Source organism: Barbus barbus (assembly GCF_936440315.1).
Source record: "Barbus barbus genome assembly, chromosome: 13".
Classification (NCBI taxonomy): domain Eukaryota; kingdom Metazoa; phylum Chordata; class Actinopteri; order Cypriniformes; family Cyprinidae; genus Barbus; species Barbus barbus.
In genome coordinates this window covers 24,532,857-24,558,668 of record NC_136741.1, presented here as the reverse complement: position 1 = coordinate 24,558,668, position 25,812 = coordinate 24,532,857, and the positions used below count along the sequence as shown (strand labels likewise).

Below are 25,812 nucleotides of genomic sequence, written 5' to 3'. Positions count from 1 at the left end.
CAGAGCTGGACAAGATGAGGTGGCAATCTCTCACACTTATCCAGGATACAGAAAGGGTCTAAGAAAAAAACTGGGATCCTTTCACCAAAAGATTAATCAATTTTATTATGTATTTTACATGTATTTAGCTGATGTGTCACATATTGTTTTTAGAGTAATGGTTATATAGAACCTATTAACAACACACACCTGTAAGAGGTATAGGGCTTTACATTGAACATGTCATTATGACACTGCTAATATACATTATCAGTGTAAATGTGTGGGAGATTCCTTTCAAACAAAGGATACACTGCCAAGTTGAAATTGTATATTTACAGTGTTCTTTGGACCCACCTAGTCAAATTAATATAAGTTGTGGTTTACTTTTTCTGATGACACTAAGATTCTTCAGAAAAAGCCAAACAACAACAACATTACAAGGCTAAATGTCCAAAATCATGTACTATTTTTCTATCAAGTGCATAACTAGTTTCTGTACATAATGATTATTTGATTTGGTAGATCCCCATTGTTGATATAATTTTTGGTTTAATGATGGAAGATGTACTTACTCAATTTGTACTTGAATTTTCATTTTTGGGCACATTTTATATTAATAAATGTAAGAGCCTTAAAACAAAACCATTGTTTTCTGTTTTTCAAAGGGAATTTTGGATGTAGGCTTACTGTCAATCAGTAAGATTGTTAAAATGTAAAACTGGGAAAAAAAAACTGTTCTAGTTTATTGTAGAAATTTAAACTATTAGAAGACTATTGTGTAATTTTTTCTTTCTTTATTCTCTCTCTTCTTGTAGTTTTTTTTATAGCTTTTTCTTATTTTAGTTTCATTTTGTTTTGTGCTCTGTTCTATAGACCTTCTTATGATCTATCGTCTTTTTGTATGTGTATTTTCATGCATTATAATTTTTATTTTTATTTTTCCCCAAACTTTTAACACCATCAAATGACACTATGCCTTAATTTTTATTTTATTTTATTTCCATGCACTGTAGGTTCAGCCCGCGTTCGCGTCAATGGCATTCGTATCCCCATGGCAGCAGCAGAGGGAAATTCATTTGCTCAGTCTGGACTGACTGTAGGGAGCAGAGAGGGGCGGAGGAGGGGTAGATGAGGGAACCGACGGACGGGACTCTACCGACAAGAGCCTGTGTCCTCACAAAGCTGACATGAACTATATCACCGGCTGCTTGTATTTTGTGCATCGGTTTTCCTTTTGTGTTCATGACTTTGGACGCGAAATCATTGAGACAACAGAGTCATTTTAGCCTCCGGTAACAAAAAAGACAAAAGATTTTCGCAAACCTGGGGGCTTGAACACAACAATACGGACAATAAAGAGAGGTGAGTTCCGCTTGCTATTGAAAGGGCTGCGTGCTCTGCACGTTTTCCCCTTTTTGCGCTTTAGAGATAATGGATATACAATATTATATCAACTTGAGGATAAGAAGTTGAGTTTCTTTGATATACAGAATGTTTGATATACGACGATGTCAGAAACTTCCTACCATGGTCACTGCCTACTATGTGAAATACACATAAACGAGCTTATTATTCATTCTCCAGGATTATACAGACAGACAAATATGATTTAAACTTTGCGGAAAGCTTTTCTGGTGGTGAGACACAAGGTGTAATTTTGCCAGGAGCACCTGACTTCTCTTAAATCAGCCTTCAATGGATGATTGCAATGTAAAACCCCTGTTTTCCTTGATGGTAATACTCTTTGTAAAGTTGTAGCTTTTTCACCAATATAAAAGCTAAAAGTCTTTTATACCTTGTTCAGACCTTGAACAATGACACTCAAGGGACTACCTGGAGTGAGAACGTGTGTGCTTGTTTCCTGTTGACACATGTGAAAGCTGTTGTTTGGAAACCCAGGCTCATTTTAAAGGACCAAGGAAGACAGAACTCCATCAAAAAGCCCATTTCTCCACCGCTTCTGCAGACGCTGATTCTGAACTTCCTGCTTCCTGAGAAAGACAAACAATAGGAGACAGGAGCATGTGACATCCTGATAGTCTGTGAGGGTGACGCAGTTCGGTCCAAATTTAAGAAGGATAAGAAATGCTTTCTTCATTTGAAAGAGTTGTTTTGGGGAGCAGGTAATGTTATTCAGCTAAATCAAAATGAAATTTAAGGCATAAGCTGATTGTGTTTTTTTTATTATGTGCATGTGGTTCAAAATTTGATTTATGCCGCAAGTGGTTATATTTGAGCTGTTTTTCTGATTAAAGCACATGCACACACCTTAAACACAGATGCATGCTAAAAATTAGGTAGGCATTGTGTTAATTATAATCTGACAGTTCAGTTGCATGCATGCATTAAATGAGGTCAGTTTTCCCAATAAGCTATAGAAAATTCCATATTTGGTACTCAGGGTGCATTAGCCAGTCAGGGTGCATTAATGGGTTTGCCTAGAAACTAGGCTTTTAATGTGCAACTACCATTTTAAAGCACGTTTTTTTGTTTAGGGTAAATTGCTTAATTGAAGCACATTTTAAACACTCACCATTCCCCTTCTCACGATAGCATTTCTGTCTATATGTTGTTTAGGGCCATTTTGTCTTTCTGCCCATGTCAAATTTCAGTTGCTTTCCATTTAATACTACATGATGCTGTTATATGATATAGTTGTAAATCCAGTATGTTCACCATGTGTAACCTGACAACCAGCTCACCGTTGCACAACAAAGGAAGACTGACCACAAAAGATAATATTCCATGCCTGTGTATACGTGGAGGGCTAATGCTTCCAGAAGTGAACTTTAGGGAAGCGAGTCAGTTTTGGCTCTTTTAGAAGAGTTTTTTAAAATTTCTACTCTTGATTCCAGCTGGATCTAAGCTTAGTTTAAGATTTAGGGAGCTGATTGTCAATTTCTCTCTATGGGTCAGCAGTAATCTTTAAGCTTGGAAGTACAAATCAATTCAAAGCTTCTGCATTTAGTGATGCTGGCAATGCCTCAGAGGGGTATGTGGATTCAGTTCAATTCAATTAAACCAACTCAGTTACAGAGCAAGTGTGACCCTGTGTCGTATAATTGATCCTTTATTGCATTAAGGACACTGGTGTCAGTCCTTAGAAAGGCATGCTGGCAAATACGGCATCATTGTTGAGATGTTGAAACATGCAAATTACATTGCAGATCTCTATATAGTGGTTGGAAGTGTGTTTTTGGGTTGTATTTGCCAAGACCAGATCAATTCTATGATTTTGAGTGAGGCCTGTTTGTATTTGACTTTGAGTTGTTTTGTACATTTAAAAGACTGTATACAGCCAAACAGCTCTAGAAGGAAAATACTTGAGAAATACTGGAAAGTACTGCACTAGCAAAGCTAACCTCTAAAATAAATCGCAAAATTGAGCTAATTCTCTTAAAATAAATAGGTAGCCTTCTTTCCTTATTTTTTTTAGTTTAATCAGTTCCTCAATTCAAGCCTCAAAACTGCTGAAGTTTCCTTTAAAACAAATGAGGAAAACACACCTCTTGGTTTTATTAGTAAAAAGTCTTCAATATTTTCTGTACAACACTGAATCACAATTTCTTTAATGAAATATACACACTATTTTTAAGTATCACCTTAATTTTTTTAATGAAAATTACAAGACCCATGATTCATTTTTTTACAGTGTACTCGCTGCCAGCTTTCTGAGTAAGATTAATTTGCAAAAAAATTAAAACGCAAATTATCCAAATTCTGTCCAAAATTATTGTGGGTCATTGCATTCATGTGTTTTATAGCTGTTTTGGACTTGTTTTCCATTGTTTTGTTTACTTTACTTGAGTTGTAGACTTTACTTGAGTCTTTCAAATGTCCAGAGGCACCTCTGAAAAACAAAGGATCCAAACTAGTTTGGAAGTCCATAAACCTGTTCCCAGGCCTAGTTCAGTCTGTATAATACAGATTGCATAATATAATGCTTTTGTCCATTTATCCATCACTTTATAAATCTTTATATAATTATCTTAAGTTAAAAGCTCATAGACCAGCTAAAAAGCTGAATGTTTTTATTATCTGATGCTGTTCTGTTCCAATAACTGAACTTTAGCTTCCATGATGCCCTGCTACTGTTCTCCAGGGAAAACTGAGAATGATCCCCATAGTTATAACTCATTTTCTCTTTTCCACTGGTAGGCATATGTTCAATTACATTCCATCAATGCCCGAATGAGAGCGACTATTAATATCAGTTCACCTAGACACAGAGAGGAAGCGCTCATGATAATGGGCCATCCGCTGCTGTCTCGCCTACCACTGCTGGTGTGTGTGTGTGCTTATGCTCTCTCAAGAGAGGCCTTGGTTTGGAAACATCCTCACTGAAAAATAGACATGGCCTACAGTCTGGATACAGTGGAAATCAATAGAGCTGTATGGTGCTGCTCCACATATGTGGTAGCGCTGGAGGGGTCATGGCTGATTCTTCAATATTTCTGTTTTATCTCCATGCCTCCTTTTCAAGAGAGATAGATGGATAGAGTGAATACAATGTCTTGTAATATGGTAAATATTACCAGAAAGATGTTTCATAAATAGTGGGTTAGGTTAGTAGCACACATACAGCCCTAAGGCCACAGTGACAATGAACTTCAGGCAGGATATGGACACAGGTCAGGAGCCCTTTTCATCTAGCAGATGGATAAGGAATTGCTTTTCATATTACAATGAGTGACAATCAAATCCACCACATGCCCTTTGTGGTGATTATTCAGCCTTAAAGAAACATCATTTTTCAGTAACAGATGCTGCATTATTATTAGTGGTATTTGTTCATTTGAACAAACCCCTAAGCCTTAGTAGACTTCAGTTGTCATTTGCCCCGCAGTGTTTGTGCTACAGAAATTGTTTATACTTCAAACTGTGTGGTGTTGTTGGGGAGAGGTGTTTCTAAGTTATCTGACTTATGATTTTCCATAAGTATTGGAAGCTGTTTTATGACATGGCGATTTTTTTTATGAATGTGATCTGTATGGAAATCCCTAAACCTAACCATCAGTGTGGTGTAACCACATCTTATGAAAATGTATGAATGAGACTGTATGAATTAGCCACCAATTTGCAAAAGTTACAGATTGCCATGAGTGTGTTGGATTTTCACCTGGTGAATGATAAAACAAGTGAAATTAAATACCGAGACTTAAAGGGATAGTCAACCCAAAAATAAAAATTCTGTCATTAATTACTCACCCTCATGTCATTCCAAACCCGTAAGACTTTTGTTCACCTTCGAAACACAAATTAAGATATTTTTGATGAAATCTGAAAGCTTTCTGACCCTCCATAGACGGAAGGGAATACCACATTCAAACCAAGAAACGTAATAAGGACAATTGTTAAAATAGTCCATGTGACATAAGTGGTTCAACCGGAATTTTATGAAGCTACGAGAATATGGTAATAATGACTTTATTTAATGATTTCTTCTCTTCCCGTCACTCTCCGCCACCATTCACAAGAGTACCATAACATAGAATTGGGTCCACATCTCATTGAAATCACTTTCAGATTCAGAATGATAAAAACTGATTGACAGCCAATAAGAATCCACCTGTAAAATAAACAGAACAATGTCAAAGTCCCTTTCAAGGAAAGTCTGTTCAGTGGCCATATTTGCAACACCTCCAGGCAGCTCATACAAGACCAAGTCCTATCTAAACGAATGGGGGAAATCCTGAAATCTCAAAAACTGCTCGCTGAACTCGCAATTAAATTAAATTTTATCAACGTGTACATTTGTAATTGTTGTGGTTAGAGAGTCGGACTCGTAACCCAAAGGTTGCGGGTTCGAATCTCAGGTCCGGCGGGAATTGTAGGTGGGAGGAGTGAATGTAGAGCGCTCTCTCCACCTTCAATACCACGTCTGAGGTACCCTTGAGCAAGGCACCGAACCCCCAACTGCTCCCTGGGCGCCGCAGCATAAATGGCTTTCCACTGCTCCTGGTGTGTATTCACGGTGTGTGTGTGTGTGTTCACTGCTGTGTGTGTGCACTTTGAATGGGTCAAATGCAGAGCACAAATTCGGAGTATGGGTTACCATACATGGCCACATGTCACGTCACTTTCACTTTTCACTTTCACTAAATATAAATTTGTAAATGCATTCATGCCACCTCTGTGCAGCATTAAACAGTCTGATGAAGATTATGAAGACGCCTAAGTGCCACCTCAGAAGTGCTTCTGTGCCACCTTTTGCAGTGTAAATCTGGCACTATTCAGAACACCTTAGCAAACAGCACTCTAGTTTCACATAGCCGACTTTCACACCACTCACAATTTCTTGTCAAAAATTTTAAAAATGATTTATTTTCAGAACTGTCCTTTGAACACTCTAACTTCTCTGCTACTGAAGATGACCTCTGCGTATTAGTAACCTGATATTTAGTAAGTTTCCCTGCTTTGGCCTTCAAACTCTGAAATATGGATGACTCAAAGAAAGAGAGAGCTTGTCACTGTAAGCTGACCGTCAGGTATGACTAGCCTTGGGGTGGGGCACAGGCCTTCATAAAGTCTTGTCAAAGGGCAGTGACCTTTTCATGCCATGAATGACCAGCAAGAGGTGATTGAATCGTTGCCCAAAGCAGTTAGTAAAGCTTTGCAGGATTTTGTGACAAAGGCTAATTTCATACTTCATCAGCAATTCACAGTGAAGACCTTATCTTTTCATCGTGAGAATGATGGCTCTTTTGCAGAATTACTTGTTTATTGTTTGTTACTTGTTTATTTATGCTGACACATGGCATGTGTCTGTGGGCCATTTACCAGCATGAGAGAGGATAAATATCTCAGTTAAAGTCATTTAATTGTTCTGTCCTTCTGTTTCCTGTTCATGGACTCGGTAGCATTAAGGCAATGTTCAGAAAAACTTCTTATACTTATTGTACTACTTCTATAATATATATATATATATATATATATATATATATATATATATATATATATACTGTACATAGTATGCAAATTTGCAGATACTGTTGCTTGTGGATGTGTAATATTTTATATACTATTTCACAGACAATGTTTGGATATTTCCCATTCTGAATAGCCTAAATGAGCACAAATGCTCTCATCCACCACATGTTCAAGGACTGTGAATTATTACAGGATCATTTTGCACGTGTTTGGTCAATTCCAATGCCAAATAGTGTTAAATGAGATATAAACAATTTTACAAGAGGTTGAGTTTGTGTCTTTGTCTGAAAAAACTAACACATGGCCTTTTACAGCAGTGACCTTACCTTGAACTCAGCCTGTTGTGTTGCAATAAATACTATACATAACTCATCTGTATTTATTAAAACACATTTTCTCCAAATATTATTACACATCTTTAGGCCAGAAAAGAGGAAAATTTTCCCTTTAGCATGGCTCAAATTAAGGTGAAATGTCAGACTGATTTTGAACGATACGACAAGAGACAAGGACATAAGGTTCAGCACAAATGTTTTGAAATGTTAACACAGTGGTAGTTTGCATAATGTATAGTCGAAGATGTGTTGTGAACCGGGAGGGAACATTAAATATTAATAAGGACAAGAGCCAAGAGAGATGGGATAAGCTAAACCCTTCATATGCTTCAGTAGCCCTAAGATTACAAATTCACAAAAAATGCGCATATATAAACATATCAGGGTGAGGATGCATTCAGTTATGGACTTCAGAATGTTTTATGTATATAGACCGTGTACACATCGTTTTCTAAGAATTATGTGACACATGCAGATAATGTAAGAAGTCAGTGCTTCTCAACTGGTGGGTCATGACCCAAATAAGTTACAGATAGTCCTAAATATAAAAATAATAAAATGTAACAAACCATGTAACCAAATAAAAAATACCATTATACATTTTCAGGGTTGTGAATTCATTAAAAAATAAATAAATCCTGCAGGGTTGTGTGATTAATAGTTTGAGCGTATCACAGTAGCTACATGAAGTGGGACAAAAATTAATCATAGCCTCAGAAAAAAATGAAGACTGCATTAATTATTTAAATGCATTAAAGATACATCTTAATTGCAGGGTTTTTTTTAAAAAAGAAAACATTTCAGGAGCTGAAAATCATTTTAAGTCTGTACATCTATTCAAACTATACTGTATTTTGGTGCAAATTCATCTGGCATTTGGAAGCAACCAAAACTGTATGTTAGAAGCACCCAAAAAGGTAGATGGCTGCATTAAAAAGTTTCTTGTCATGGTTTTTGATGAGGGCATGAAAAAAAAAACTGTTTTATGGTGTGAATTTAAAAGATTTAGATTTAGAATCCAAAATAGTCCACTTTTATTTTCAGCGTATGTCATGTTAATAATTTTACAAATTGTTGGGCCTATGCAGTTAATTTTTACATTTCATTCAGTGCTTGACCAAAATATTCATTATTTGAATGATGAAAGTCACAAATTAGTTGCATAATATTACTACGACAGCTTAAAAATGGCTTATTCAGTCTTTGTCTTTATCTCCCTCCGCTCTTTTTTGCCCGGCTCTCACTCACGCTTTTTTCTTTGCCATTGTCTGCCCCCTACAGCTACAGTGAAACTACGAGAATCCATTCATGGTTTTCATCTCTTGCAAATGATATTTAAACCCAGTGGCCCCATGTTCTCAATCTACCGTTCTGCAAAGTCCCTGCACCCACAATCCCGTGGGGACCTTATTAGAGGGGGCAGACAGACAGTACGTGCAGAGCGCTGGGCAGAAGCAGCAGTGACCACCTCCCCCGTCTGCTCCGTGGCATCTGTGTTATGCGCACACGCACACACACTCGCACCCATCCTTTTTGTCATGGTTCAGAGGTTCCAACATAACCCAGCTCTGTGTGCTATGGCCTACATCAGTCCCAAATCCCAGTCAAACAGACACTTCAATAGGCTCACTGTGACAGCCCAGATATACTAAAACCCCACTAGGACACATAAAGCAAAGACTTACTGTAATCTAAACGCCTATGCTTAAATATTCATGAAGTCGTAAAAGCTTATATTTCTTAATCTTCATAAAGATGTCTATTTTTTTGGATTTCTGGATTTGAATGTGTTGCTATATAGTTTCTAGGGTTGTCGAGGTGGTGGCTAGGTATTTGCTCACTAGGCCAAGTCAAAAGTGCCCATGCCAAAGTCTCTGATATTAATATTCATTAGATGCACTACCATTCAAAAACACGGTAAAAACAGTAGTATTCTGAAGTATTATTACAATTTAAAATAACTGTATGGTTTAAAAATTATTTATTCCTGCAATGGCAAATCTGAATTTTTTTTAGCATCATTACTCCAGTCTTCAGAGTCACAAGATCCTTCAGAACTCATTCTAATATACTTATTTGGTCCTCAAAAAACATTTCTTTCATTAATGTTGAAAACAATTGTGCTGCTTGATATTTTTGTGGAAACGGTGATCATTTTTAATTTTTTTTCAAGATTCTTTGCTGAATAAAATGCTCAAAAGTGCAGCATTTTTTAAACAAATCTTTTGTAACATAATAAATGTCTGTAATGTCATCTTGGGGAATGCTTGTGACCCTACACTTTTGAGCAGTAGTGTGTGGCTGGAGTTCATCTATATCACAATCAAAAACTTTTAATACCAAATTTAATACTAAAGCTTATGGTTTATAAACCAAAGATCAGAGACCCATGCTTTTTCCCCAAAGGCATTTTAAATTAAAATGTAACAGAGCTGAATTTATTATGTCTGACTGATTTTGATCTCTCTCTCCGTTATGAAAAGCATTATTATTTTTTACAGAACTCTTTTCATTCACTTCAGATTCAGAATATTATTGATTTTCCTTCCAGCATTCCACCTGTCAAACCATCTGTAACCCAACAGAGACTTCAGTCAGTCAGGAGGCTGGTCAAACAGCCGTGCGGTGTTGGCTCTGTACAGTAGCTGAATGGTTTGGAAGGCATCCCAGTAATGAAAGGGTAATGCAGACACTGCACTTCTCAAAGCATCGTGATGCACACTTTTGGGGCCATCAGCTGTTGATATGCACACGTGTACTTTAAACCAGCTGCATACCCATCATGTCTAAGTGTGTATGCCCTCTGGATGCATGAAATGCCTTCCCCTTTCAGCCAATTAAATATGCTCATATTGCATTTGGTAATTGATGTCACGTTATTGCTATGCTGGGGGACCGCACAGGATGATGAGGATGGCAGTTCTGTGCCGCCCTCCTCTGGGTTCTCAGTGGAAATTAGCTTATTAATACAAATCAGTGTATGAATGTAACCATGGGAGTTTCTCTTGGCAAGATAAAGATAAAGACTGAAACAAAGAGAAATAGACAGATTTTTTTTAAAACGATTTTAGCCAATTAAATGTCTCTGAATCTTGCTGAAGCATTACTCTCCCTCAGGCCTTCCAAGATGTAGATGAGTTTGTTTCTTTATTGGAACAGATTTTGAAAGATTTAGCATTGCATCGCTTTCTCACCAATGGATCCTCTGCAGTGAATGGGTGCCGTCAAACTGAGAGTTTAAACAGGTGATAAAAACATCACAATAATTGGCAAGTAATTCACACGAATCCAGTCCATCAGTTAACATCTTGTGAAGTGAAAAGCTGCATGTTTGTTAGAAACCAATCCATCATTAAGGTGTTTTAACTTTAAACCATCACTTCTGGCCAAAATACGAGTCTATAATCCATAATAACGCTTCCTCCAGTGAAATAGTCCATCCCCTCTTGTCCTCTCACATCACATCAAAAAATAGTTTTTTCTTGTAAACAGTGCTTGATCCGTGCATATTTCTCTCCTGATTCAGACGAGATGACGCTTTGACTGGAGAAAGGAATATTATGGATAGAGGATGTGTTTTTTGCTGGAAGCATCTGTTTGAAGTTAAAAATGTTTTAATGAATCTTGACAGAGTCTGTTCATTTGCAGATGATTTGGACACGAGATTGAAAGCTTTTGATCACAGTATCAATGAAATAATAATATATTATTTTTCATTATGATTTTAAGAATACTTTTTTTAGAGCTGCCACTAACGACTAATCTATCAACTAATTTATCGATTAATCGATTAATCTAAACAATTAATAACAATATTACTTAAGAATATTTATTAAACTATATTTTATTAAACCAAATTAAATCTAAATTTCTATGAAATCCTTTTTTTAAAGCAAAAGTAAAGTGCAATAGAGTGCAAGAAGCAAGTGTCCATCTCATAGTCCAAATCACTGAAATCAAAGTTCAGTATTATAGTGAGAATGACAAAATATCCACGTGTTCTAGTCTACTAATAATAGAATTATAATAAAAAAAAACACTTTTTAAAGGAGTATTTACCAGAAATATTATTTACCTGAATTTATTTAGGAGAAAAATGTAAATGTGCAGTATATCTGAATAATAAAATATATATATATTTAGATAAAATCAATTAATTGGAGATGCTTTTGAATATTACAATTTAATGGAGCCATTAAAATGGAAAACAGAATTTGGTAAAGATAAAACTGTAAAACTCAATTAATTAGACAGGCTTTTTTGATTAATAAAATTTAATTTAACCATTAAAAATGGAATATAGAAAAAATGAAAATGGAAAAAAACTGAATTTGGAAATAAAACGTATTTCATAGGGCCCTAAAATTATAATAATTTTTTTGTGGTAATAAATAAAACTAAGGGTGTGTAATATTGATAAAAAAAATCTCAACATTTTCTGGGATTTTATCGATAAAGATAATTAGACAATATTTTACTGAGTGTGCTATTGTACTGGTATCTTAAGGACTGCCGTGGACAGCTGGCTCCTAAACTTTTTGATATTCTTCATATTCTGTGTGGTCAGTTCACAGCAGTGATAGAAACAAATCTTTTCCGAAGTTTAAATTGATTTTTACTAGGGCCGGGACTTTAACGCGTTAATTTAGATTAATTAATTACACAAAAATAACGCGTTAAATTTTTTTAACGCATTTTAATCGCACTTATTTTTGCACCGCGGAACGTTTCTCACTGGATGAGTTTCGGCGCACCGATTATACTGGAGCACCAACTAGCGTTCAGAATTCCAAGAACGGAAAGAACGGACTTGCGTTCTCGTGGAGACCGGTCTTGCCAGGCTTCCTTGGAAGAACGAACTCGGAAGGACGCGAGAACACAGAACGCACACTTATGAGAATTGAGATGTACTGCATTCTTGCTTAACTGACGCATAGTCTCAGCATAAGAAACGACCAATGAACAATAAATATTACAAAATGTCATAACTTATTAAAACATTTCATACTATTATAGATATTACTTTCATATAATTGTATTGTTTTATTTTAGAGCGTTATATGTTTTACTGTTAAGATTCATTTTAATATGCCAATAAAAATGCAGACTTTCTCCGGGTCTTACAACTTTATTAAAATTAACCAAAACAAAACGATAAATATTTACTTTCAACTTGAAGAGCCGTTAAGTATTTGCGAGAGCGAGTTTAAAGCTTACAGGCTTAAGTACACCGGCCACCCACAGCGTTTTCTGGGATTTCTAAAGGCTGATTCTCTCAAGTCTGCACTCGATGCATCCTCAGTTTCAAGAACATATCCGGGCACTTTCATGCATCCTCTGTACTTGCGTTCTTGAGAATTGGAACTGAACTTTGACGGTTAATGATGACGTAGAACGAGAACACAAGCACGCAAGATCGCTGAAGAACGCATATTGAGAAACAGCCAAAAACAAACCACAGTGAACATGGACAAAGAAGCTGATGAGACCGCTTTGGTTGGCCCTGTGGATGGGAAATTTAAAAATCCATATAAAAAAAAACTTACTTCTCACTGTTCTCAGGTCAAATATTTATATGCGATTAAAATGCGATTAATTTCGATTAATTAATTACAAAGCCTCTAATTAATTAGATTAATTTTTTTAATCGAGTCCCGGCCCTAATTTTTACCTTTTATGGGCATTTTTACCTTTATAAAGCCATTTTTTTCTAAAAGTCAAGTCACCTTTATTTATATAGCGCTTTTTACAATGCAAATTGTGTCAAAGCACTGCACAATATCAAAAAAAGGAAAATAATGTGTCAATAAGTTTAAATAGTGTCTTTGCAATAAGGAAAAGTATCCATTATCTTTTGAGTCAAATTCTTACATGAATGAATGAATGAATGAATGAATGAATGATGCATTTATATAGCGCTTTATTGTGTATTGCTGTACACCCAAAGCGCTTTACAATCATGTGGGGGGGTCTCTCCTCAACCACCACCAGTGTGCAGCATCCACTTGGATGATGCGACGGCAGCCACAGCACAACGGCGCCAGTGCGCTCACCACACACCAGCTACAGGTGGAGAGGAGAGAGAGTCATAGAGCCAATCAAGTGTATGGGGATTATTAGGAGGCCATGATAGACAATAGTATAATATAATAGTACATTTAGGCTGTTACTAAACAAATGAAATCAGTATCAATCAAATGAATCTTTGCAGAAGTTGCATCTGAAGTGGCATTTAGATGCATTTACACATGTTAATGCATCTTAGAGGGACATGGAATGCTTATAATCTTGCTTGCAGGCTTGCACAAAGGCTGTTTCTATAAAGTGGGGCAATTCCAACTTTTTCTGACGCTTCTGACTCACAGCCTGTAAGTACGTTTCTGCTACTGACGATTCAAACGCGAGTTTTGAGCTGTGCTTGTTGTTTGTTGTTTCTCCGATCACAAATGCAGACATGGTAATGTTTACGTAAAAAGAGAGTATAGGCATTGTAATCAGTAATTATGTCCCCACTGGATGCAACAAATGCAACACATTTGTAATGGGTTTTATTGTTTTAGTCTCGTCTAGTCGGGAAAGGCCATCACAACGTAACATTTCCGTCTCATGCTTGAGGTATTCGGCCAATCACAACACACTGGATAGCTGGCCAATCAGAGCACGCCTCGCTTCTCAGAACGATGAGCTTCGTAAAAATCGGGCATAGAGGAGCAACAATAATGTACAGTATGTGGAAAATAATGTTTTTTTAACCACGAACCATGTAAACACATTGCATTACACCAAATACATAAAATAATGTTCTTTTTAGCCACGTCTTATGACCCCTTTAAGAAAAAACGTTACTCTTCGTGTGATATTGATTAACTATATGAATTGATATAAATATATAAATCTTCATAATCATGAAAGTGATCATTCTTAATGCATATTAATAAACTGAATCATGCAGTGAAAGAATGCACTCTAAATGTGCATGCGCACTAGTTAGTCTAACCAGACTTCATCACGTAGTCGCGTATGCGTGCACTCTGTAGGTGTGTTTTGTTTGGTTTTTGCAATATACTTGATAATGTCATGATGTCTAACGAGTTCAGGATTTGCACTAAACCTGCACAGATTTGGCTTACTACTTCCCCAAGAAATTAATGAGTGAACATAACTTACGAAAAGTAACCCGCCAAATTGGCTAGTGATTTGACAGCGTTACCCGCCACAGCTGGCTTTTACCCGCACTTCGCGGGTTGGCGGGTGTTAATTTCAAACCCTATCTGTAAGACATAATAATCAAAATTTCTTGAAATATTTCACTCTGTGTGTAATGAATCTATATAATATATGGGTTTCACTTTTTGAAATGAGTGAAAAAATATTGACCTTTTTCATGATATTCTAATTTTTTGAGATGTACCTGTACATAATGTAATATAAACAATAGAGCTAATGTACATAACAACAAAGGCCTGCAGGGGCGCCAACGGCCTGACGATTGTTTTTACACATTACTGTGCGAGCTAATCCTTGATTAATATTGACCAAGCACCATTTAATTCAAATATCCACTTAATCTTTAATATTTGGCCATTTCTTTAGGACAGAAATGCTATAGCCACTGTAATTAAATGAATATGTGGACATCAAAACATGTAAACTCAGAGTAAGGGTTTGAGCTTTTATTTTGAAACCGCAATGTATTCTCCTGTGTTTGTGTAGATTTATAAATGATTTACCTTACAAATCTGATGAAATGGCGCACGATGTGTTCCCAGATGAACGTTATAATAAACCCAAACTCGCAACAACATGCAGAGATGGAGTTTGAGACGCTCCACACATGTAAATGATAAACGGAACGGAGCCGCTGTGTGACGCACGTAGGCCTACTTTACCAACACGCATATACTGTATTAGAACTGCATCGCATATAATTATTTAATTAAATCGTAGCGTTTGTGAATTCACAATTATGCTTAATTATTATTTAAATGGGTTTAATATATCATGCAGCCTTGGAAAACAGTCGAATAATGTGTTTTATGGATTCTCGTCCGTGAAATGCGCCACTTCCGGTATTTGGCCGGTTAGTCGACGCCAGCAAATTTTTAAAAATCGAATAGTCGTATAAAATCGACGAATCGTGACAGCCGTAGCTTTTTTTAATTCAACTGGGATCATGGCCCCACCCCCCAATCTGGCCCAGTCTATGCAAATTTGCTGCTGTCACATAACACAACATTCGATTGTCTTGTTTGTGTTGGAAATACAATAGCCATTTAATTACCAGCAGGGTGCCATCAAGCAACAATGCCATTAAAATGAATAGGATCCCATGTTACTGAGAGCTTGAGTTTATGCACATGACACCGAACAAGTGCCAGTGTGTGAGGTCATCATTCAATGCTGGCCAAAGCTGTAATTGTATCTCCACAGTTTCTGTGGCAATAACATGTAATGTTTGTAATAGCGCATAAAACGCAAACCAAAGCACAACCCATCACTAGCTCCTGGGCATACTTCCCCCAGATGTTTTTGCCTTTTGAACACAACATGTGGAAATTAAATTTGCCATTTGATGTTTTTCCCCCACATTGATGTGAAAGTCTTTGTTTTAGTTAACAATATGCTTTCTTTTGAGTTTTGGCCTAAAATATGGCTTCGAAAGCTACAGCTGTGTTTACTTTTAAAGGTGCAGGCATTGTGGACCTTGGTTGCTCTGTGTGTTTGTGAATACAGGCAGTTATTTTCCTTTCATAGAGGAGCTCTTGAGTGTGAACCTCATGCTGTGTGTGTGTTTGTATGTCTTTGTGTATTTGTACTTGCATTCCATATTTACAGCCTGTATTTTGAGCATTTCATGTATGTGTATTTAATGTATGTTTGTGTTTTTGGGCTTGTGCTCTCTCTCTTTCTCTCTCTCTCACACACACACACACACACACACACCTGAGAGGTTTAACCAGATGCTTTTTGTCAGATGTCCCCAGCGAATTACCTAAGACCTTCCACTGAGAATGACTTGCAACTTCGTATTCTTCAGTGTATTCTGTCCTGAGCTAAATTTATAATCTGCAAGGATTCTTTAATCAACAAATTATATAACAGGAGATTTTGTCGCATTCAAATTTTAAATATATATATATTATATTATTTGGACAATAAAAAATATATTGATGTTTGTCACTGTAAATGTATTTGAAGTTTGAAGTAGGCCAATTAGCTCATTGATTTTGAATATAAATTATACTTTATCATAAATTAAATTTATAAGTCTGAAATATAAATTAAAATAAAATAAAACAATATATATTTAAGGATAAGTCAGCTAGTCATTATAGAATAAACCTTAAAGGGTGATCAGTACTGCATTGCAAAAATATTTTATGAATATTTAATATTTTTTTAGATTTATTTATTTTTAATTTAAATTTACTATGTGAAGAATAAAGAGCCAATGGAGTCATGTGAGGAAAAACAAGAAATCGGTTCTCTTTGTATGGCTTAGTGGTCACTATACAAAAATATTTGAATGTACAATGCCTCATTCAGAAACCTATTACATTTTGTGAGACTATTATGAAAAGAAAAAAAAAAAGAAATGCTTCCTATTTTTCATGTATTTATTTATTTATTTTGGTTAAATTGTTTTCAGCTTATAGTTTTACACTAAAGTTGAGGGGTAAGGCTTTTACAGATCAATGCTAGACCGCAGTTTGCCCTGTTTCCAACCCCTGTGTAACACTTACCAATGCCACAGGCTCTTTGAATTCCCAGAATGCACTTAAACCCTTGACTCTTTGCCTCCCAGCATCCAATCAGTGCTTAACATCAATGGCTGCTCCGAGAGGGAACTGTTGAGCACAGATCACAACTTTGTCAGTCATGGTTGGAGGCTTTTTAAACTAATTCTTGTTTAATGCAACAGCTTGTATTTTTTTCACCTTTTTCAAGTAGGGCTCGCTGCAGTCCATAAGATCCAGGGGGTGTGGTTGGATCCACATCTAGGGGGTGGAGATTGGTAGTTTTAGAGGTGGAGATGGGGTGGGTTTAGGGATCAGGGGGTGGAGATGGGTAGGTTTAGGTAAATGTAAGGTGGGAGGAGTTGGATCTGGATCCAGCCACGCCCCCTGGATCTTGTGGGCTGCAGCGAGACGCTCCTCGCCTTTTTGAAGATATAAATATTCATGCTCAGAACTGTGGGACTGCAAGAAGTTTGTGTTTACTTTCGCTAGCTTTCATGGTGTCGATAATGCTGTATATTATATGAAGGCTGTTCTTCATGAGCTACAAAGTGTGTGGTAAAAAGGACAAATTAATCAAAGGTGACAGTAAAGACATTTATAATGTTACCAAAGACTTCTCTTTAAACAAAAGTTGTTCTTTTGAACTTTCTAACTCTAAAAAAAGTATCATGGTTTGCACAAAAGTATTGAGTAGCACAGCTGCTCTTAACATTGATAAGTGATGTTACTTTAGCATCAAATCAGCATATTAGAAAGACTTCTGAAGGATCATGTGACATTGAAGACTGGAGTAATGGCTGCTTTGCCATCACAGGAATAAATCAAATTATATTTTAAAATATATTAAAATAGAAAAAAGTTAATTTTTAATATTTTACAATATTAATATAGCATTAGAGAGTTCTATCAAAAACATTAAACAAAAATCTTACCGACCCAGACTTTTGAACAGTAGTGTTTCTCTATTACATTGAAGCAAATATGTGTTGTGTGTATTGTCTTCATTAAATATACACTATGCACAGATGTCTGTGTGCATAACTACAGTAATTTATCACATCACTTATTGTGTTGTCACAAAAGTGCGGTCTTCTTAGTCCTTTTTTATAGATGCATACGGTCTGTATTGATTGGCCCATTTTTCTACTATGGAGCTACCACTTAACTGACTTGTTTACTTCTTGTGTTTCTCCATTCTCTCTAAGGACTTTGTTTGCATCATTTGAGATTCTGTTTACCCCCTGGAATAAGCGATTGTAGCAAGTGAAATCCTTTTCAAGTGTTTGATTCATTTCTAGCATTTATTCTCTTAGTATTAATAGTCTGTTTGCATCACATCCCTTTAGTTCTAGTGCATTCTTTATGTTTTAGAAGATTTAAATCTTACAAACATACAGAGACATTAAAACGTCTCTAGAAACTTCTGCCAAATATGACAGCTGTGTGTGCATGTTCCTCTTCGATTTGTACAATTCCCTCTCAGAAGGACCTTTAAGCCTGTACTCTGCCCCAAGATAATGCAAGACCCCAAACTCATACACAGACAGCAGGAGGAGAAAGAAAAACATCCTTTTGGAACTTGAACATCTGACATATTGAATGTAATCTAAACTAATTTGGAATAGGAAATGATGCTGTGGAAACCTAGAGGTCAAATGGATGATAGATTTATTTGAGGGGCTCACTGAGAGGATGGAAAATGTCCTATTTTATTCCATTTTGTCCAATAAAAACCCTTACATTGCCTCTATAGTTTGCTTTAGAGTTTTAGTCATAACACATCAGCCTCCTATATTGCGTATGGCTCAAATAAAAGTAGGTATTTTTATACATTTGTCCTTTATGGAATATGCCGGGTGGAGAAGTGTGTCATCTGAATAAGAGCCAAAGATATAAAGTTGGGAGTTTTTTATTTTGATCGCTATGACTAACAAAACATTCTCATTTGATTGGTCTTATATAAGTGTCTGTAAAACGTTGGTCACAAAAGACATACGCTTGTGAAAAGCTCAGAGAAACCACAACTTTTGTTTATGAGAAGGGACTGGCACGGCTGGGATGGTCATTGTGTACAATTTGCGTAAATATGTGTGTGTATGTGAGTCTGCACTACATTCTTTTGTACATGAGTGTGTGCATCACTGAGTATGTATATGGAGCTTCGGTATAGGATTGTCTCTGAGTGTGGATTGTTTGTGGCCTGCCCTCTCTCTGTGCGCTCTTCCAAGGGGGAAAGTCTTGGACAGAAGCCTACATACAGAGCCTCAAACCCAGCCAGTGGCATTCCGACCCTGGCTCTTCCAGGCTCCAGTTAGGTTACATCAGCCTCAGAGGGAGCACACAGCTTCTTAGTGTGCCAGGCAAACAGGGATGGCGCTGGGCTTATTTTGTTGCGTAGAGGATCTGCTGGCCGCTGGAAGTCAGTTAGTGTGGACTGTGGCTGAACAGGTGCTGAGGAGGTTCCTGCAGACATGGTGTCATCTGGGAGATGTCTACCAGGTATGAGATGTCTAAATGTATGTCATACACTACTATTCAAAGATTTGGGGTCATATATATATATATATATATATATATATATATATATATATATAAAAATTCAATACAGTTAGTCATCAAGGATGCATTTAAATGGATCAGAATTGACATGGCATTTTTTCTCACTAAAATATTAAGCACAGCACAACTGTTTTTAATATTGATAATAATAAGAGATGTTTCTTGAGCCTCAAATCAGTATTTTAGAATGATTTCTGAAGAATAATGTGACACTAAAGACTGGAGTAATAGCTGCAAAAAATTCAGCTTTGCCATTACAAAAATAAATTTGATTTTGAAATATAATAAAATAGAAAACATTTTAAATTGTACTAATATTACTGTATTTCTGACCAAATAAATGCAGTCTTGGTGAACATAACTTTCATAAACAACATCAACAAAAACTCATACTGACCCCATTCTTTTGAGCAATAGTGTAAATCTAAATTAAAAATGTGTGCTTAGCCAAGAATAAAGATTCTGGCATCATTTACTCATGTTCATGTTGGTCCAAACCTGTATGACTTTCTTTCTTCCGTGGAACATAAAAGGATGAGTTCAGTCAAATGTAGTAGCTACTTCATATAATGAAAGTGAATGGAGACCAGAGATTTTCTAGAGTCTAACTAAACAATGAAAAAAAAAAAAAAAAAGTATCATACAAGTAGCCAATATGATTTATTCCAAGTCTTATGAAGCCATGTGACAAGCTTATGTGAGGAACAAACTAAATAGGATTTATAATTCAGTTAAACTCTTACTTGACAGCTGCTGTCTCCATTCACTTTGAACATAAAACTCTTTTTTTTGCGTCATGGAAGATAGAAAAGGATATGGGTTTGGAACAACATGAGCGTGTGTAACTGATGACAGAACTACTCCAGTGGATGTCTGACAAAACGTTTAGTTGAGTTTTATTGAGAGTAATTCTATTAAGTCAAAATATGAATGTAAATAGTTTTTTTTGGACGTTGTCAAAGCAATTCTGCTCAATTCATTTACTTTTAAGCATCACTGTTTTGCCTCTTATTGTTGTGCTGTGGTCTGTCTGATGTCATTGTGTCTAAAGAATGCTGTTCTAATAACCTTAACCTGGATTCAGTAATTCATGACATCTAATATATAATATATGCTGTTAAACACCGATATGGTTTCTTCAGAAGTCAAGACGAACTGATGGTTGTTGTCTTTACAGAAATTTGAATTGGTAAACAATCATGAGCTTTTCTATATTTTAAAGTTGTATGTAAAGCATTCGGAGAACGTGTCTGAAGTCTTTGTGGAACCACATCTTTTTTCAAACTCTGTGAAGACAGATGTTTATTGACCATGTGGACTCTATGTGAAAAACGTGTCAGCTTGTAGTACTTTCCATGAATAGAGTGTAAATATGGATATTTGTTATTCTTTGTCAACAAATGGTCAGTAAAAGGAGGGGCTTCATCAGAAAATGTTGTAGTCATTCTCAGGGATTCTATATTTAGAAATATAAATTAAGGCTGCCCAGTTATAACAAGAATTAGAACTCTTCATAGATTTTGTAATTGTGATTATTAATAAAATGTACATTAAAATACTTCTTCTGTGGGGAAACTGCATGCCATATTCGTTATGTAGGCTAAAGATGCAAAGCAAGCAAATTGTTATTTCAGTGCTCTCTGACTGTCAAGTGCACAGACTGTCAGGTGACGTTTCTAAAGCACAATATACTGTACACTGTCACTGAGAACACTAGCAAAACAAATCTAGCAAAACCTCATTTGTTAGGACTGCTTTGCATTTACTGTTTAGCTTATGGACTCATTTAATTACTTCAGATTGCTCAACTGACTTGTCCATGATTGCATTTTATAGGTTTATTTTATATATTATTATTTTCTTCTCTCAAACAAAAATCATTAGTTTACAGGATGCTAACACGACTCTGTTTTATATGGTGAAAGTGAATGGATACCATACTGTGGGCTGTGAAGCGTAACAAATTGCCAAAAAGCACAATATAAAACCATAAAAGAGGTCCATACTATTCCAAGTTTGTTAATGATCATGGTCTGAGCCCACATGATGTGAGAGAAACTGATCAAAATTTAACTAGAAATTTAATCGGCAATTTTATTTATGTGTTTTCTTTAATCAATTTTATTGAGAGTCACTCCACAGTTGAGTGATATTTATACATCCAGACAGATCTTCTCTCCAGATGTTTTTTTTCTTTTAAGTTTTTGACGTAGTTTTACGTGCAAGTCATTTGATCCTTTTGTTTTTCTTGTGAAAAAGAGACTGTATTGTTTGTGTAAGATTGGACTTGAAAATCACACTCGCGCCTTGCAGAGGTTAAGGGTCTTCAGGTCTCAGATGATGTAAGAGTTTGTTAATGTGTGACATGTTTGAACTAGTGGTGTTAATAATGGTTTAAGTACTATTTTTTAATTAGAGCTAGTGGTGACTGTGTCCACAAGCATATTTGTGTATATTTTTGGAGAGGGAGTATGGGGGCTTTGTTTGAACTCAGATTATAATTCAGGGTGAATGACCCATATGTCAAGAGCATTATATGTCACATGACCCTCTCGTTTTGCATGGTCACTCATTCCCTTCCCCCACTTGCACATATACTGTATAGGCTTAATTCACACAAACACAAATACATTTTGCTTTTTATTGTCATCAGATATTAGTTATAAGTTTAAATATTCATTACAGATCCCAAACTCTACACTAACTTCTTTGTCTACATTGATCTGAGTTAGCAGACTGATATAACAGCCACTCAGTGACTAGTGATGAACGTATAGTCTGACAACACACAAAACAAGTCAGATCCCTGCATGAGTAAATTTATACTGGACAAGCAGAAAATATATAAGTGTGTTGATGCTGCATTAAGCTTAAATAATGCTGATGCTGAGTCCAGTGTAAAGCACTTTCAAGAGCATTGTTTTTGGCAAGATAAAGTTCAACTCAAAGCCAGTGAGGCTCGCTGCATTGCTGGTGGAGCAGATTTTCCTAATGTATTGTAATCGTTATTGACTGCTATGGTATTGATCTAATCAAAATTTAAATATTAAACTCAACATTAAACTAAGCAAAACACTGCCTAAGAATGAATTTCAAGTAATGTTTTCCATTTGGAATGAATTTGAAAAAAAAACCCCAAAAAAACAAGATGTATTGTTATTAGTATGCATGTTCTATCTCATATTTCAGAACAAGTTTTATTAAAGCATGGCTTTAAACATTCATTGGGCTGGGCTATAGTGTTGTAAAGGGTTTCTATAGTGACTAATCCAAGCTTAGACAATGGAGCCTGTGTAATTAACAACACCAATAATTCTCTTCATTAAGACGGCTTAAATGCAGGTCCTTGTTTTTTATAGCGACTGGCCCTCAGATTTTCTCTCTTATTCAGTAGTAAGCTATTATTATAGCTCTTGTTTGATCACAAAGAAATGTTACAGTTAAGAAATGTTTACTCTTTTAGAAATATCGTACCAATTTTTAATAAAATCTAAAATAATTTACAAATTATATTACATTATAATATAATATATTATATTAAATTATAAAAAATATGAGCCTCAAGAAAGTTGGTGAATTCACATGAGAGTGGCTAATTTTGGTTAATTAATCAACTGTTATCAGTACATGTACACTGGTGGATCTGGTGAAGAGAGATAGTTTGGCTCTCATTAATGAATTAGAATTCACGCATGCTCCATGTTGAATCCTCAAGCTTATCACCATTTTAATGCATGAAGGAGAAAAGTTAATTGTGTGTGTTAATAATTTTGCAATTGATTTAATGTGGCATTACAAATAAGATGAGGGTGGATTGATTATACATAATTATAGTTATATTATCATGATAAAGCTTATCAGGAGGCAGCTTTGAACGGTACAAAGATTTGCAGTTTGGAATTTCACATGACTATGATTCACTCAGATTATATTGAATTAAATTAAAGCTCAGTCTTGTACATAAAGGGCTTTCAGTTATGCAGCTGCGCAGCCATTGTGTAAGAAACATGATGTATACCGCAAAAATTAAATATAAGCGTTGTACTAGACATGGTGAAGAGAACAATGTGTCCTTACAAGTTCAGGTTTACATCAGTTCAAATTTTTTTTACTCTCTCTCTCTCACTCACACTCTCTCTCCCATTCTAAATCAAATGCTTCACCCTAAATAAGTTCATACATAATTAGTACTTTCATTTAATTCATATGTAGGATATATAAAAGGCATGTTATGTAAATAATAATAAAATAAGAATTATGTTCATAATTTATTTTTTCCTCTGACTTTGCTGAATACTCCTAAAGTCACCCTGCTAAGAGGCTGCCAAGATCACATCTAAATCCAGCTGACTGTACACAGAGATCAATCTTCCCAATGGGAAAAACAATCCAATTAATTAACCCAGTATCAGAGGACACACTCTCCTCACATCATTGGATTAGTGTTTATAAGTAAAGCAGTAGGTTATGATGATGTCTAAATCTGTATTAGAGGTCATGGAGGAGTATGTTCAAAATATTACACACACATACAGTGTCAATAAAAATGTTAAATACACTACTGTTCTGATGTGGTTCTAAAGAAACCTTTCTTATTAATAATGATGAAAACAATTGTGCTGTTTATTTAAAATTAAATTATTTTGTAACATTACAAAATGTCCCTTTTGATATAAAAATGAATGCATCTGTAGTGATAAAAGTATTCCTTTAAAATCCCAAACTTTTAAACAATATGGTTGTTATTTTTATGAATTAGTTGAATAAAAATATAGAATATTTTCAGACTAACTGGATGTGTGTTTGACATTGACAGATGACAGAGGGCCGGCTGTGTCAGGTGCTTCTGCTAGATGACCGGCAGCTGGAACTGCTGGTCCAGGTAAAGCTAACTCACCACACTAACTCATAGACAGACAGACAGATAATGTATGGAATAAAAATAACACCTGTTTTCTCTAATACAGCCAAAACTGTTGTCCCGGGATCTCCTGGATCTGGTTTCATCGCATTTTAACCTAAAAGAGAAAGAATACTTTGGAATCTCCTTCACAGATGAGAAGTAAGTTGGTGAAGTGATTTGTTGTCAATGCATTGAAAGATGTAGTTATGATTTTTTGAAATCTTGCTTGTTGCTTATTAAGCACGTCGCCACTTAATACAAAGACGCTCCTGGGTAGATTTATAGTATGTAATCATTAGCCAGACAATCTCAAATAAGAACTAAACTTCTACTGAACTACTATATGTCTTTGTCAAATTGCATGCTTTTGAACAAAAGGCTTAGTTAGGGCTTTAGAGGTAATTCCAGTTTACAAGATAATTTTTAAATACCTGCTTACTTTGGATTCTTGCCAGTGCTAAGATCCTTTGATCATTCATTCATTCATTCATTCTTTCAGACAAAGCACATACAGGATCATACACAACATGTGAGGTTAAATGATGTAGTTCTTACAAATCTTTAAAAGTCATCATTATAGCAGATGCATGTTTCTTATGTGAAAGTATTCCATTAAACTTATTGCTGTTCATCAGGGGTCAGAAGAACTGGCTTCAACTGGACCGCAGGGTGCTGGACCATGACTTTTCCAAAAAGAGTGGACCTCTTGAGCTCAAATTCCAAGTCAGGTTAGTTCAGATTTCCTCATTTGCATGTTCAATGACTATCCAATAGGAGGCGCCAGCTGCACAGACATGCTGATGCAGCTTCTACATGCAAATACAAGATATGCTTAGACCAAGATAGAGAAGATTTGGCATTAGGATTGACAATAGTATCTATCTACTCCTTCATATGCAATGTTTGTTAGTTTCAGTTAATTATAGGAGTAAATTTATGTTCTGCACTGATTGTTGCTGTGTTTTCTGTAGGTTTTACATTGAGAGTGTTGCATACCTAAAAGATGCTACCACCGTCGAACTGTTTTTCCTGAATGCTAAGATATCTGTCTACAATGTAAGTGATCCAAGTATTAACAGTATGTCACAGATCAAAACAGCTAATAATGTATTGCAGAGTTGTTTTCTTATGTTTTCTACAACAATTGTCAATTGAACCTTTTTTTTTTTTTTTTTTTGGTTAGGCTTTAAAAGAGCTTGGCAGGTGGCTTCCATTAAGTTCTTTTTGATTACGGGCATTTACAGATGACAGCCCTGACACAGCAGGATGCTGCTGGGTTGGCTGGCTCCTCTCTAGCCTCTTCCAACTATAAAGGCTATTACTGAACCACCAAATCTAATCCAGCCTAACACATTTAATAAAG

The 25,812-nt window shown here is 35.8% G+C and overlaps 1 protein-coding gene across 2 annotated transcripts in view; it reads left to right on the top strand.

Annotated features, from left to right (window-relative positions):
• Window positions 1-1,083: 1,083 nt before the first annotated feature.
• LOC306879021 (FERM domain-containing protein 4B-like) overlaps window positions 1,084-25,812 on the top strand; it is a 52,714-nt gene continuing 27,985 nt past the window's right edge. Inside the window, exons 1-5 of one of the 2 annotated variants that reach the window (XM_079431687.1) lie at window positions 1,084-1,344; window positions 24,363-24,428; window positions 24,514-24,608; window positions 25,085-25,177; window positions 25,421-25,505. In XM_079431687.1, the coding sequence (XP_079287813.1) occupies window positions 24,363-24,428; window positions 24,514-24,608; window positions 25,085-25,177; window positions 25,421-25,505 (339 nt within the window). In that variant the 5' untranslated portion in view covers window positions 1,084-1,344. The remainder of the gene's footprint in view (window positions 1,345-24,362; window positions 24,429-24,513; window positions 24,609-25,084; window positions 25,178-25,420; window positions 25,506-25,812) is intronic. The other variant, XM_079431686.1, reaches the window with a different exon arrangement.